At 37.6% G+C, this 14,100-nt stretch overlaps 1 protein-coding gene across 4 annotated transcripts in view; it reads left to right on the top strand.

The window, feature by feature from the left end:
• Positions 1 to 8,581, top strand: part of Hira (histone cell cycle regulator-like protein) — a 49,084-nt gene extending 40,503 nt beyond the window's left edge. For 2 of the 4 annotated variants that reach the window (XM_067783852.1, XM_067783853.1), the window contains 2 exons: positions 521 to 737; positions 811 to 1,154. In XM_067783852.1, the coding sequence (XP_067639953.1) occupies positions 521 to 737; positions 811 to 1,005 (412 nt within the window). In that variant the 3' untranslated portion in view covers positions 1,006 to 1,154. Of the gene's footprint in view, positions 1 to 520; positions 738 to 810; positions 1,155 to 1,187; positions 1,446 to 8,309 lie in introns of those variants that run through there. The other 2 variants (XR_010953036.1, XR_010953037.1) reach the window with 2 other exon arrangements.
• Positions 8,582 to 14,100: the final 5,519 nt, after the last annotated feature.

The following is a 14,100-nucleotide window of genomic DNA, read 5'->3' as shown; positions in this document are numbered from 1 at the left end:
AGAGTTGCCATAGTAAAATTTTATTATCAGTTATTTGTATGCAATATTTTACTTTTGGCAACTCTTTTCGATCGTCATAGTGTCGTGATCACGGTCGTTAAAAAACGAGCAATGATCGACTGATGGTGGTCCGCAAACGCATTGCAAAGGAGTATTGTTAGAGTACTCCAACGTGAAGAAAATGGAACACATAATCCAACAATTTTTGCAGGGTAGTTGATATTGTTTTAACGATATAGACAATTACCGAAGGTTTTTGGGGAGTGTTATAGGTTTTGATGGTCCACTGCAAAAACTGGTTGTCATATTACTAACAAAATTATAGACTCGCAAGAAATCAAAGATACGGAAACCAGGTTTTTTAACCGTAACTCACGAGTTTGGGGGTGGGCGGTAAAAATTGTGTATGCAGTCATTCATAGATTTTTAAGATCTACAAGAAAAATTGCATCACCTCAAGGATGCCACACAATGTTATTATTATATGCCATTTTTCAATTTACAATGTTTCTTTCCCCAGGAATATGCACGACTGGCAGTCGAGTGCCAAATTAAGCTTCATAGAAAATCAGATTATGTTATCGGAAGCTATTAATTCGCCTGATGAATTGATATTCTGGTACAATATGTACGCATACCAGTTGGCCATGAGCGGTACAGAACAACGTCTACGACTGCTATTAGATGATTTACTTGGTCCATCGCCACGTAACGTTAGTGCAGCACATAAAATACTGGTGAGCTTTAAATACAATTAAATTTAATACAATCCTTTTTAGCAGATGTAAATGTCTATTATATCTTTTTTAGTCAGTGCCCAAACATCAGTTATTGGCAAGTGTACTGAACATACTTAAAACGCACATAAAATGGCAACGTTTGTATATGGAATATCATGAATTATTCGACTATTGTTCAAATATAATTAGCACAGATACTGATGACATGGACGTGGATATGTCTTCCGCAAATACAAATGCGGACACTGTAACGAAGAATAATTAATTAGAATAAAAGTCATTAAATATCGGAAACTGCCATAATCGATATCGTACTGAAATTGCCTTTCAACCAAATATGGCATGCTTTTTTATTATATGTACGTAAAAAAAAAACTATAATTTTTAAAAATAATATAAACACATAAACTTTAAGGTCTTTTTTATGTACTATTTTTACTGATGCAGTGAAATAATGCCCACGTGCTTTATAACCTTATTTTGGCAGGCGTTATTTTCTTTTTGAGAAAGATACTAGGCCCGTGGGCTCGTAACGTAGTTACCCTATCGGAAATTAAAACTGTACATGAAGATTATGCACATAACTGAAAATAAAAACACAAAAAATATAAAAAAGTTGAAAAAAAAACAAAATATAGCCAGTAACGTAAAACTGAGCAAAATAAAATATAGTTAATTAATATATTAAAACATAAATGCAATGAAAAATAAGTTTGTTTTCTTTAATTAAATACACTTCCGTTCTTTATTTTATTTGCATATACTTTATTATACTCAGCTGAGCAAAGCTCACAGAGTATATTAATTTTGTTCGCATAAAGTTAATCCGTAACGGCATAAGCTAATCGAGATAGATATAGACTTGTATATATCAAAATGATCTGTGCGAAAAAAGAAATTCATTTAGCCATGTCCGTCCGTCCGTAAACTCGATAACTTGAGTAAACTTTGAGGTATCTTAATGAAATTTGGTATGTAAGTTCCTGGGCACGCATGTCAGATCGCTATTTGAAATGAACGAAATCGGACTATAACCACGCCCACTTTTTCGATATCGAAAATTTCGGAAAACCGAAAAAGTGCGATAATTCATTACCAAAGACGGGTTAAGCGATGAAACGTGGTAGGTGGGTTGATCTTATAACGCAGAATAGAAAATTAGTGAAATTTCGGACAATGGGCGTGGCACCGCCTACTTTTAAAAGAAGGTAATTTAAAATTTTTGCAAGCTGTAATTTGGCAGTCGTTGAGGATATCATGATGAAATTTGGCAGGAACGTTACTACTATTACTATATATGTGCTAAAAAAAAATTTGAAAAATCAGATGAAGAACACGCCCACTTAAAAAAAAAATTTGTTTAACTCAAATTTAAACAAAAAAATTTTATATCTTTACAGTGTATAAATAAATTATGTCAACATTCAACTCAAGTAATGATATAGTGCAACAATATACAAAAATGAAAGAAAATTTCAAAATGGGCGTGGCTCCGCCTTTTTTCATTTAATTTGTCTAGAATACTTTTAATGCCATAAGTCGAACAAAAATTTACCAATCCTTGTGAAATTTGGTAAGGGCATAGCTTCTATGACGATAACTGTTCTCTGTGAAAATGGGCGAAATCGGTTGAAGCCACGCCCAGTTTTTATACACAGTCGGTCCTTCCGCCTGGCCGTTAACACGATAACTTGAGCAAAAATTGCTATATCTTTACTAAACTTAGTTCACGTACTTATTTGAACTCACTTTATCTTGGTATAAAAAATGGCCAATATCCGACTATGACCACGCCCACTTTTTTAATATCGAATATTACGAGAAATGAAAAAAACACCATAATTTTATACCAAATATGAAAAAAGGGATGAAACATGGTACATAATTGGATTGGTTTATTGGCGCAAAATATAACTTTAGAAAAAACTTTGTAAAACGGGTGTGACACCTACCACATTAAGTAGAAGAAAATGAAAAAGTTATGCAGGGCGAAATCAAAAGCCCTTGGAATCTGGGCAGGAATACTGTTCGTGGTATTACATATATAAATAAATTAGCGGTACCCGACAGATGATGTTCTGGGTTACCTTGGCCCACATTTTGGTGGATATCTCGAAAACGCCTTTACATATACAACTAAGGGCCACTCCCTTTTAAAACCCTCATTAATACCTTTAATTTGATACCCATATCGTACAAACACATTCTAGAGTCACCCCTGGTCCACCTTTATGGCGATATATCGAAAAGGCGTCCACCTATAGAACTAAGCCCCACGCTCTTTTAAAATACTCATTAACACCTTTCATTTGATACCCATATCGTACAAACGCATTCTAGTCACCCCTGGTCCACCTTTATGGCGATATATCGAAAAGGCGTCCACCTATAGAACTAAGCCCCACGCCCTTTTAAAATACTCATTAACACCTTTCATTTGATACCTATATCGTACAAACATATTCTAGAGTCACCCCTGGTCAACATTTATGGCGATATCTCGAAAAGGCGTCCACCTATAGAACTTAGGCCCACGCCCTTTTAAAATACTCATTAATACCTTTCATTTGATACCCATATCGTACAAAATAAATTCTAGAGTTATCCCTGGTCCACCTTTATGGCGATATCTCGAAAAGGCGTCCACCTATAGAACTTAGGCCCACTCCCTTTTAAAATTATCATTAACACATTTCATTTGATACCCATATCGTACAAACAAATTCCAGAGTAGGGCCTGGTCAACATTTATGGCGATATCTCGAAAAGCCGTCCACCTATAGGACTAAGGCCCACTCCCTTTTAAAATACTCTTTAATACTTTCCATTTGATACCCATGTCATACAAACACATTCCAAGGTCACCCTAGGTTCATTTTCCTACATGGTGATTTTCCATTATTTTGTCTCCAAAGCTCTCAGTTGAGTATGTAATGTTCGGTTACACCCGAACTTAGCCTTCCTTACTTCTTTTATTTTACTTTTAATTTATCGTTCACTTTTGTATTATATTAACCCTAGAACACACACCCAGAAAATACCACGTAAACACACACCCGGGACCTTATTTTGCGGTTTTTTTAATGCTTATTCAACCGATTTCTCTGATTTTTTTTTTTTAAATGTATATTTTAATATATAACAAGTATTTTGTCTTTTGTTTCATTCGAATATTCCTACTGGTTCCAGAGATATGGGCAAATAAAGTCAGGACATGCAACAGTGGATTTTTGTTTTTGTTGTTGTCCTGATAAATGCAAAACAAAATAATATAATTTATAATAATATTCTTGTAGAGTAACAACGAATACACATTTTGGTTTTTATTTCATTGAAATATTCTACCTGGTTCAAAAGATATGTGCAAAAAGGTCGCGCAAGGTATGGGTACGTAGGTAGCAAATACACTGGTATAACTGGTTTTTGTATTTTATATGCAGCTGCAAGGGTTGTTTTCACACGAGGTGTTGTTATAAATGCTGCCTGTTGATATATTCATTATTGTTTTGGCGCTCAAAATTGTAAGAAGTGAAAATATAAGTGAAAATAAATATAACTGAAACTAAATAACTGGATACGAAATGACTTCAAGAAGAAACGAATATTTATCAAAAGCAGCATATAGAAGGTAAAAAATGTAAAATAAGCAACAATGTAAACATATACTAATTTTTTTTATTATGCAGAATAACTGAGGAACAGCGAGAATCATATATACAATCTTTATTTGATGAAATTTGTGACGATGACGCTCCCTATGACTTTGACTCAGTAGATGAAGAAGAAATTCAATTCAATGACATTGAAATTGCTGATGACGATGCTGAAGTTTCGCAAAGTGCCGCAGAAGTATTACCTGATTATGCGGACTATGAGGATGATGAAGAAGACGATGAAGAAGAAGATGAATAAGTAGAAGAAAATAATGAATTATCTGCTAGTGGCGAAAAATTTGTTGCACGTGATGGTACTGAGTGGATGAAAGAACCAAATGTAAGGCGTCAGGTACTCGGACAAAATATTATAAGAGAACGTTCTGGACCAGCCAGATGCACTGAAATGTTGTCAATAGAGCAAACATTCAAATGTTTCATGAACGTTGAAATGGCTGATATAATTATGCGCCACACAAATAAATTAGCAAAAGAAACTTATAATGCTTACAACAATGCGCATCCAAACACAACTCCTAAGTCATGGACGCCTGTGTCAATAACAGAGCTGTATGCATTTTTTGGCATACTTATTATGACTGGTATGAACCATAGCAATGGAGAACATGTTCGAGATTTATGGAGCGTCAAAAACTATCCTTTATATCGCGCCACAATGGGAGTCAACCGTTTCTGTTCGATATTGCGGTTCCTAAGATTTGACGATAAAAACACTCGTGCAAGACGCTTACTAACTGATAAAGCAGCACCGATCAGATAGTTGTGGACGATGATGAACAATAATCTTGCTGCACATTACAAGCCCAGCTCATGCTTGACGATTGATGAACAATTATTTCCTTACCGTGGACGCACACGGTTTACGCAGCACATACCGTCAAAACCTGCTAAATATGGTGTCAAGGTTTGGTGGATTTGCGATGCCACAAATGCATATCCACTGCATGGACAAATATATACTGGCCAAGCAGAAACTGGTAGGGAAACGAACCAAGGCGAACGAGTGGTGAAGGATTTGTCTACCAAATACCAAGGAAGTGGCCGAAACATTACAATGGACAATTTTTTCACGACTTTGCCAGTTGCAGAACTGCTTCTCACCTGGAAACTCACGATCGTTGGAACTTTGCGCAAAAACAAATCATATATTCCTCAAGAAATGAAGCAGAACAAAAACAGGACAATTGGTTCAACCACATTTGGCTTCAAGAATAATGTGACAATGTGCTCTTATGTTCCCAAAAAAAATAAAGCAGTAATTTTGCTTTCGACCATGCATAATGATGCTGAAATAGCTGACAGTGGGAAACCTGAAATAATTGAATATTATAATCGTACCAAAGGTGGTGTTGATCGAATGGACCAAATGTTTGCGGAATATCCAACAAAAAGACAATCAAAACGATGGCCACTAGCGATGTTCTTCAACATGTTGGACATTACAGCTCTTGCAGCCTACATTGTCTACGATTTGAATAACCCTATGTTGCCTTGGAGAACAAACAACAAGCGTAAGCAGATCCTGCACAGCTTGGCTGAAGCATTGTGTATGCCCATTATTGAAGCCAGAGCCAAGTGACGCGACATTTTTCGACTAAAATTGCTATTGAAGCATATTTCAACCGACCGCTGGAATCAATGGTGTCAACAGCAGCATCAACATCTGCCGCAGCGCGCACGCCAAAACCTGTGTCCGGATCTTGTTATTTATGTTACGCAAACGCCGTAGAAAAACCAGAAAGCTGTGCGCCAAATGTAAGAAGCCAATGTGTCTTGTACATTCGGTCACATCAACAAATTGCTCTATTTGCCATGATTTTCCTTAGATATAAGATGCATTTTTATAATAAAAGTCAATAATATAATGTGTGAAATTAATATTTTTAATTCTTCAAATAAAAAAATAATATAAAAAATGTTTTTTTTTTTGATTATTATGAGGATTTTTACTATTGGGGGTACAAACGTATCCCGGGTGTGTGTTTACGTATATAACGTGTTTGGAAGGCTGTAGCTCCTGAACCAATGGCCCGATCTGGTTCAAATTTTGAATTTTAACTCAAAACTAAATAATCTTCCTAGATCCTAGGTATAGCGGTTCAAAAGTTACAACACTTCAAAGTTGATACTGGATACATTTGTACCCGGGTGTGTGTTCTAGGGTTAAAATAATTGTCATTTCTTTATTTTATATTACTTTGTTTTATTCAGCGTAATTTATTTTATTTTAAAATATTTTATTATATAAATTTGTTCTTTTTTTTTTTTTGAGGTTTAAGTAACTCCCGCACCGTGGCTAGCGAGGTCGATTATAAATCGAATTATTTGGCCCATTCAATGAATTAAAGCGCCATCACCAATTACGAGACTTTTCTCTATTTTATTTCAATATGTGGCGTGTAGCCATGTGTTTTTGTTCCGTTATGTTCACTTAAACTTTTTCCGTTAGTTCACTTTAATTTTATTTTCCCGTTATGTGGCGTCACACCATTACATCACTTCCTGTTGGGAGTGCAAAAGCTTTCCCTAACTAGTTTTTCTAGTCTAGCAGTGCACATCCCAACTCCGCCAATTCGCCAGAATGGAGTGCAGATGCCACCCTTAGGTCCACTTTAGATTTTGGCCCAACCAAGTCAAACGCGAAAGGAGAACGGAATGTAATTTGATGTCTTTCAGACTTTTGAAATGCATATTGTGACGAATATTACCATCTCTAAGCTGTTACTAAGTAAATGCACAACAACAAAAACATTAAACCAAGCTACATAAACACATTAACCATCATTTACCCACATACATACAAGACAACGAAGAGATAACTTACACACAGATGTAATCATCATCTGAAGTAGTACTCACACATACACACGCATATGGCTATGCGAGAGACTATGAACTACAAATATTCATGTGTGGCTGGTAACCAACCATGAGTTTCGAGAAGTTACTAGACTTTGGGAGAAATGGTTGGACGAGACAACAGAGAGTATAAAAGCAGCGAAAGCTGAGTAGTCAGTAATCAGTTTGATTTAAGCACGCTATTGGTTGTGAAGTTAAGTGTTATTGTGAAGTACTTTCAAAGTAATCTAATAAAGACCATTTTTGCATTATTGAATATTAGAGTTATTGATTCAACAGTTTAGCGATACGAACGTTAGTAGAAGGTGTAAAATAAGCGGAGTTTCCCTAAATTCGTTACAATATATTTAAAAGTTATTTTATATTAAATTATTATACATAGAAAATGAGTAAATTAGAAGAAACCGTCATGAGTTCTGAAATAGTAGGTTATACGGTCTATGAACTTGCGTCTTCGTCTTAGACAGCGATGCCTTTGAGTTTTTATTCGCTGTACTATCGTCATATCTGCTTAAAGCTCATATAGCTCACATTATACCTACTTAGATGCTCGCCATCGGCATCACGGTTAGGACCATAAATCTTCCTGAGAATCTCGAACACACGAAGAGCCATTTGATCTTCTGTCGTCGACACCGTACGAGATGAGCGACTTGTAGAGCGTAATTTTCGTTCGTCTAGAGAGGAGTTTATTGTTATCCTCTACGACACAAAATAGTGGTCTAATTATTTGGCATATATAGAATATATTACAGGTTAATAAAATATACTAAGCTAGTAGAAACTGTTTTTGCACAACCTTTACCAAATCGTCGATAATAAAGATATAAACTTTGTAAAATAATGAGATTAGCAATATATACTACCTGCTTAGAACACATGGTGTTCCGTTAAATTTATAATAAACACCACATTAAAATGTACGGCTTTAAGCTTGAGGTGAAGTGTTTAGACGCATTTCGTATTTAAAGTTAAAAAACAATATTGTAGCAGTGACTTTACTTGTAAAATTTTTAACACTATACAACATTTTCAGGTATCTTTATCCAATAATTGGTTTTTCGAGAAGGATTACAGGCCAAGATTGTAAGGATGTCAAAAACCAGAACGCCCAATTATCAAGTGTGGTAAATAGATGAAAACACCGAATTAGCTCAGCAGCTGTATAACTCCCGTTTATTTAAATTAAATTATATTTACATTAATGAAAAAACTATAATTACTAAACTTAACTAAGATGAAATGAATTTAATTAAATGATAAATTTGCGACTCGAGTTTACGACTTGACAGCGAAAAGCGATTTATACGAATGAGAATGCTTGCTGTAAAAGTTGATCATGTACTTATGTATATACAAGTGTTTGGGTATGTGTTATTTTGTTCGATGAGCGCACTCGCTATTTTGTTTCCTTTATATTCCTTTATGGCTAAGGTTGCCATCAACCTGTCTGTACTACACAGTTGCCACAGTGCTCCCCCCAGACTTTACGTCCTGAAATGGACGGGGAGTCTTATTCTTCGTCCGAGGCGGCCCGTCGATTCAGATGGGGGCTGCTGACCGGGTAGCTGTGATGATGAGTGCATCTGGGATGAGCTTTGTTGCGTCGATGTTGTTGGTGTTTGAGTACCAATTTGTTGTACTTCCATAAAAGCTGGTTTCAGTCGGTCTATGGATACGTTGACGTTGTTTTTATTCGTTTTGATGGTGAAATATTTTTGGTTTTTAGATACAACCTGATATGGACCATCGTATGGTGGTTGGAATGCCGGGCGAACTTTATCGTTGCGCACGAAAACGTGAGTTGCGTCTATGAGCTTTGCGGAAACAAATTGCTTGGAACTGCTATGATTTTATGTTTGTACTGGGCGTATCTCTTGCATGACGTTAGTGAGTTGTTTCACGAAGTCGGATTGTGGAATCGGCATTCGTGTTTCGATGAAGAACTGTCCCGGAAAACGTAATGTGCTGCCGTAGACAAGTTGTGCAGATGTTGTATTAATGTCGGGTTTAAACGCGGTACGCAATCCGAGTAGAACTATTGGTAGACAGTTAATCCAGTATTGTCTCTGGTGGCATGTTATCGCCGTTTTTAGTGAGCGATGCCAGCGTTCTATTATGCCATTGGCTTGGGGGTGATATGCCGTTGTACGTAGGTGAGTTATACCTAGTATGCGTGATAATTCGTTGAATAACTGGGATTCAAACTGCCGACCTTGTCCGTTGTGATGCGTGCAGGGACGCCAAAGCGTGAAACCCAAACGTTAATAAGTTCTTTGGCGACCGTTTCTGCGGTTATATCTGAGTAGGACTGCTTCCGGCCATCGCGTGTATCTGTCTATGATGGTGAGGCAGTATTGGTATTCGTTTGATGGCGGTAGTGGGCCAATGAGATCTATGTTGATGTGCTCGAACCTGCACTCAGGTAGAGAAAATTTTTGAAGCGGTGCGTGAACGTGCTTGCTGATCTTTGACTGTTGGCAGCTAATGCACCGTTGTACTGCTTCCGAAACGTCTTTGCCCATATTTGGCCACACGAAGCGTGTTTTGATGAGTTTTGTTGTCGCTCGTACCCCCGTGTGAAATCTGGTGCATTTTGTTGATTACATCATTACGAGGGCGGCGTGGGATGAACGGGCGAACTTCTGCTGTAGATACGTCACAGTAGATTGTACTATTTGTATTTGGCATACGAAGCTTTTTAAGCTGCAGAGATGTATTGTTGTCGTTGATGAGCTTTTGTAACTCTGTGCAACTGGTCTGTTCGTCGGCGATTCGCTGATAGTCGATGGTTGCTGTCTCTACCATCGCGATGCGTGAGAGCGTATCTGCTGTCGTATTTTCGATGCCGGCAACATGGATGATGTTTGTTGTGAATTGACTTATAGTCTAGTTGCCGCAGCTGTCGTGAAGCTCGATCGTGCTTTTGTTTGAAAGCATATATTAACGGCTTGTGATCCGTACGAACTTCAAAGCGTTTTCCCTCCAACTTAGCACGAAAGTGTTTGATGGCTAAATATATTGCCAGAAGCTCTCGATCGTAGGTACTATATTTCTTTTGTGCTTCGGTGAGTTTAAGGCTGAAAACGCGAGAGGTTGAAGTTTATTTCCAACGATTTGGTGTAGGACTGCACCGACGGCTGTGTCGCTTCCATCTGTATTGAGAGATATTTGTGCGTTTGGTGCTGGGTGAACAAGCAGTGCTGCGTTTGTGAGCGCCTTTTTACATTCGTCGAAATGATGTATGGTTTCCTCAGTCCATTTGATACGCGTTTTATCGTTTTTCCTATTTCCAGGGATTAACTTAACGAGAGGAATTTGATGATCCACTGCTTTAGGCAAAAAACGACGATAGAAATTAATCATTGCTAGAAATGGACGCAAATCTTTGGCAACTTCAAGCAAAGGAAACTTGCTAATTGCTTGAACTTTCTCTGGCAACGGTTTTATACCTTGTATATTGACTACATGTGACAGGAACTCAATCTGTTTTTGCGCGAACTTGCATTTGACCAGATTAATTGTGAGGTGAGACTGTTGAAGCCTTTCGAAAACCTGCCGTAAGTGTTGTTTGTGCTGCTCGGAAGCGACACACACATCGTCAATATACACGAATACGAAGTCCAAACCTTGAAAAACTGCGTAGTCCCCGCACGGTCGCCACTCTCAATTCGATTTTTTTACCAAGTGTAACGGAGAAGCATATGAGCTTCCGACATATTCCGAGCCGGGATAGATATTCGAATTCCTCTTTCGCGGCTTTCAGTTTATCGGGTGTTAGACGTCTGGGTCGTGCAAGGACTGGTGATCCTCTGGTTTCTATGCTATGTGTAACTCCTACCTGACTAGCGGAAGGAGCCGATGCGTGGGGATTCGTGATAGTAGAGTATTCTCGTAGTAGATTTTGGATATCGTCGATTTTTCTATGTACGTCGGTAATGTTTGATGATGTTATACTAGCGATGTCTGATGGAGGCCAAACTTTTGTTTAATAACGTAGAATTCGCTACATCGATGATTAAATTGTAATGGTGAAGAAAATCCATGCCAATAATAGCGTATTTCGTTTCAGCTATGATAAAATTCCACGATAACTTTTGTTGGAGGCCTAGATCGAGTGTTCGACGCGTTGTGCCATAGGTTTTGATAGTAGTTCCGTTCGCGCGTAAAGAGGGTTACTTTCGGATCTGCGTAGTCGACACGCTCGAGTTGGTGGTACGACCGATACTTTCGCTCCTGTGTCTATCAAGAATGATTGGGTTGATCTCCTGTCTTCTATAAAGAAACGTTTATATCTAGTAAATTCTGAAATGTTTACCTTCACTTCGCACTGTGATTTGTTGCTCGGTATTTCACAGCCGGAACATTCGAGCGTTACTGTTTCGGCGGTATTTAGTTTTTTGTAGAGTCTGCTTTCTTGACGGGGAAGTCGCATGCACTGCGACACTTGCGTGATTGTGTGCTATACTCACGGTGATACCAACAGGTGGGATTTTGTTGTGCATTGGTCGTGCGATGCGGAGTGGTAGAACGTTTAGCGTTGCTTTGCGAATGTTCACGTTGTCGGCTACGATCTCGCAACATGAGCCGGTTTAGCTTACTATTGATGTCTTCCAGGATCGTATCATGTTTCTCAATGCGTTTCTGGAGTACTTGCACTTGGCTGGTCGAAGCTTCGATAGCGTTAATGGCGGATCCTTTTGGTTGCGTTGTGGTTGAGTGGCGGCTTAGTGTATCCAGTACTGCATCTGCGGTGAGGGCCAGTTGGTGTAACGGTGTGCTTGGCTGAACTTGGAGCATACCGGCAATAACGGCTCGAGCGGATTCCGGTAGCTGTTTAAGCCAATATTGTTGTATGACTGACTCGTCTTTAGTTGCGTTGGTTCTTTGCATCTGGCTTAATAAATGACTGGGTGTAGCGTCGCCCAGTTGTATTGCGGTGAGTTTGTCAAGCCGAGCCATTGCTGAATCACTAAATTTGTCTTTAATCGCATTTTTAAGAGTGGTATACGGTGCGGTATTTGGCGGGCTGCGAACCAAATCGAATACTTGATCGAGGATGTAGTCATCGGCGTGAGCGATTATTGCTGTCTTTTTCTTTGCGTACCCCAAAACCATGTAACTCGAACCATGCGTCTACTTTGATAAACCAAGATTCGATGTTATATTTTGAGTTGAGCTTTGGGGACGGTATTTTGCCGAATATCGCAATGATTTGTGGTCTTTCGCTGTCTCCATCTGCGTTGGCGCCGCCGACTGCGCCGCCGTTTTCGGTCGGGACTTCTTGTACACTTTTGTTGTTGTCTTTGATGCCCATGTTGTTGGCTGCCGTATATATGTGAGAAGACTACTGTTGCCCGTTATAACGGTATTTTGGTGGCGTGATATTTGCCTTAAGTTGGCGCTGTACCAAATTTTTAGGTGTTCCAAATGTGAAACTACAAACTTTTTCACAAATTCGTAGCTTGAGATTTGAGGAATCGTTTTATTTGCTGGGAAGCGTACGCACTCACTGCTGATGGATATTTAATATTCGATGCTAAGTTCACTATCTCCAATTTTTATTCGGGGTCACCAGTGTGGTAAATAGATGAACACACCGAATTAGCTCAGCAGCTATATAATTCCCGTTTATTTAAATTAAATTGTATTTACATTAATGAAAAAACTATAATTACTAAACTTAACCAAAATGAAATGAAATTAATTAAATGATAAATTTGCGACTCGAGTTTACGACTTGACAGCGAAAAGCGATTTATACGAATGAGAATGCTTGCTTTAAAAGTTGATCATGTACTTATGTATATACAAGTGTTTGTGTATATGTTATTTTGTTCGATGAGCGCACTCGTTATTTTGTTTCCTTTATGTTCCTTTGTGGCTAAGGTTGCCATCAACCTGTCTGTACTACACAGTTGCCACATCAAGTTTTTCAGAACTTTTTTATTCGTTTTAGGAACTCCAGAACTATTGAAAATCTGCTCACGTCAATTTTTGTTACTTGAAAAGCTACTCAGAATACCTTTTTTTTTAATTTTCGACTTTTGGAAAATATAAATATTTGGCGAAAAATTGCAGAACTTTTTCTCCTTTTCAGTTTTATTTATTTTCATATATTTTTGGTAAGCTTTTCCGATCTATTCGGAAGTAGTGCAAATAAAACAATTTATTTCACCTTACAGCTCGACGTTTCGCCAAATTTCCTTGGCTTCTTCTGGAGCAATTCTGTATTTGTTAACAATAAAAACACAAAAACAACAACAACATTAATTTGAAATTATCACAATTACACATTTTAACATTTAACATTGATTTAACATGTTTAACATGTCAAATGTTAATATGTGTAATTGTGATAATTTCAAATGAATGTTGTTGTTGTTTTTGTGTTTTTATTGTTAACAAATACAGAATTGCTCCAGAAGAAGCCAAGGAAATTTGGCGAAACGTCGAGCTGTAAGGTGAAATAAATTGTTTTATTTGCACTACTTCCGAATAGATCGGAAAAGCTTACCAAAAATATATGAAAATCAATCAAACCGATCGGAAACCAATATATAAAATTTATTTATTTTCTATTAATTTTATTTTTTACTAAAAGTATGAATTGTTTATACTGTGACTAATTTACTGAAATTCCTCTTATTTGCAACCTGCTACTAACGTTCGAATCACTAAACTGTTGAATAAATAACTCCACTATTCAATAATGCAAAATGGCCTTTATTCAAGTACTTCACAATAACACTACTACTTCTCGACAGATAGCGTGCTTAAACAAACTGATTCGTCGTGCCTCAGCTGCTACTGCTTTTGTACTTTTT

Source organism: Eurosta solidaginis, chromosome 4 (genome assembly GCF_040869045.1).
Source record: "Eurosta solidaginis isolate ZX-2024a chromosome 4, ASM4086904v1, whole genome shotgun sequence".
In the NCBI taxonomy this organism is placed as follows: Eukaryota; Metazoa; Arthropoda; class Insecta; order Diptera; family Tephritidae; genus Eurosta; species Eurosta solidaginis.
The sequence above is the reverse complement of the archived record's forward strand: the minus strand, read 5'-3'. Positions and strand labels throughout refer to the sequence as shown.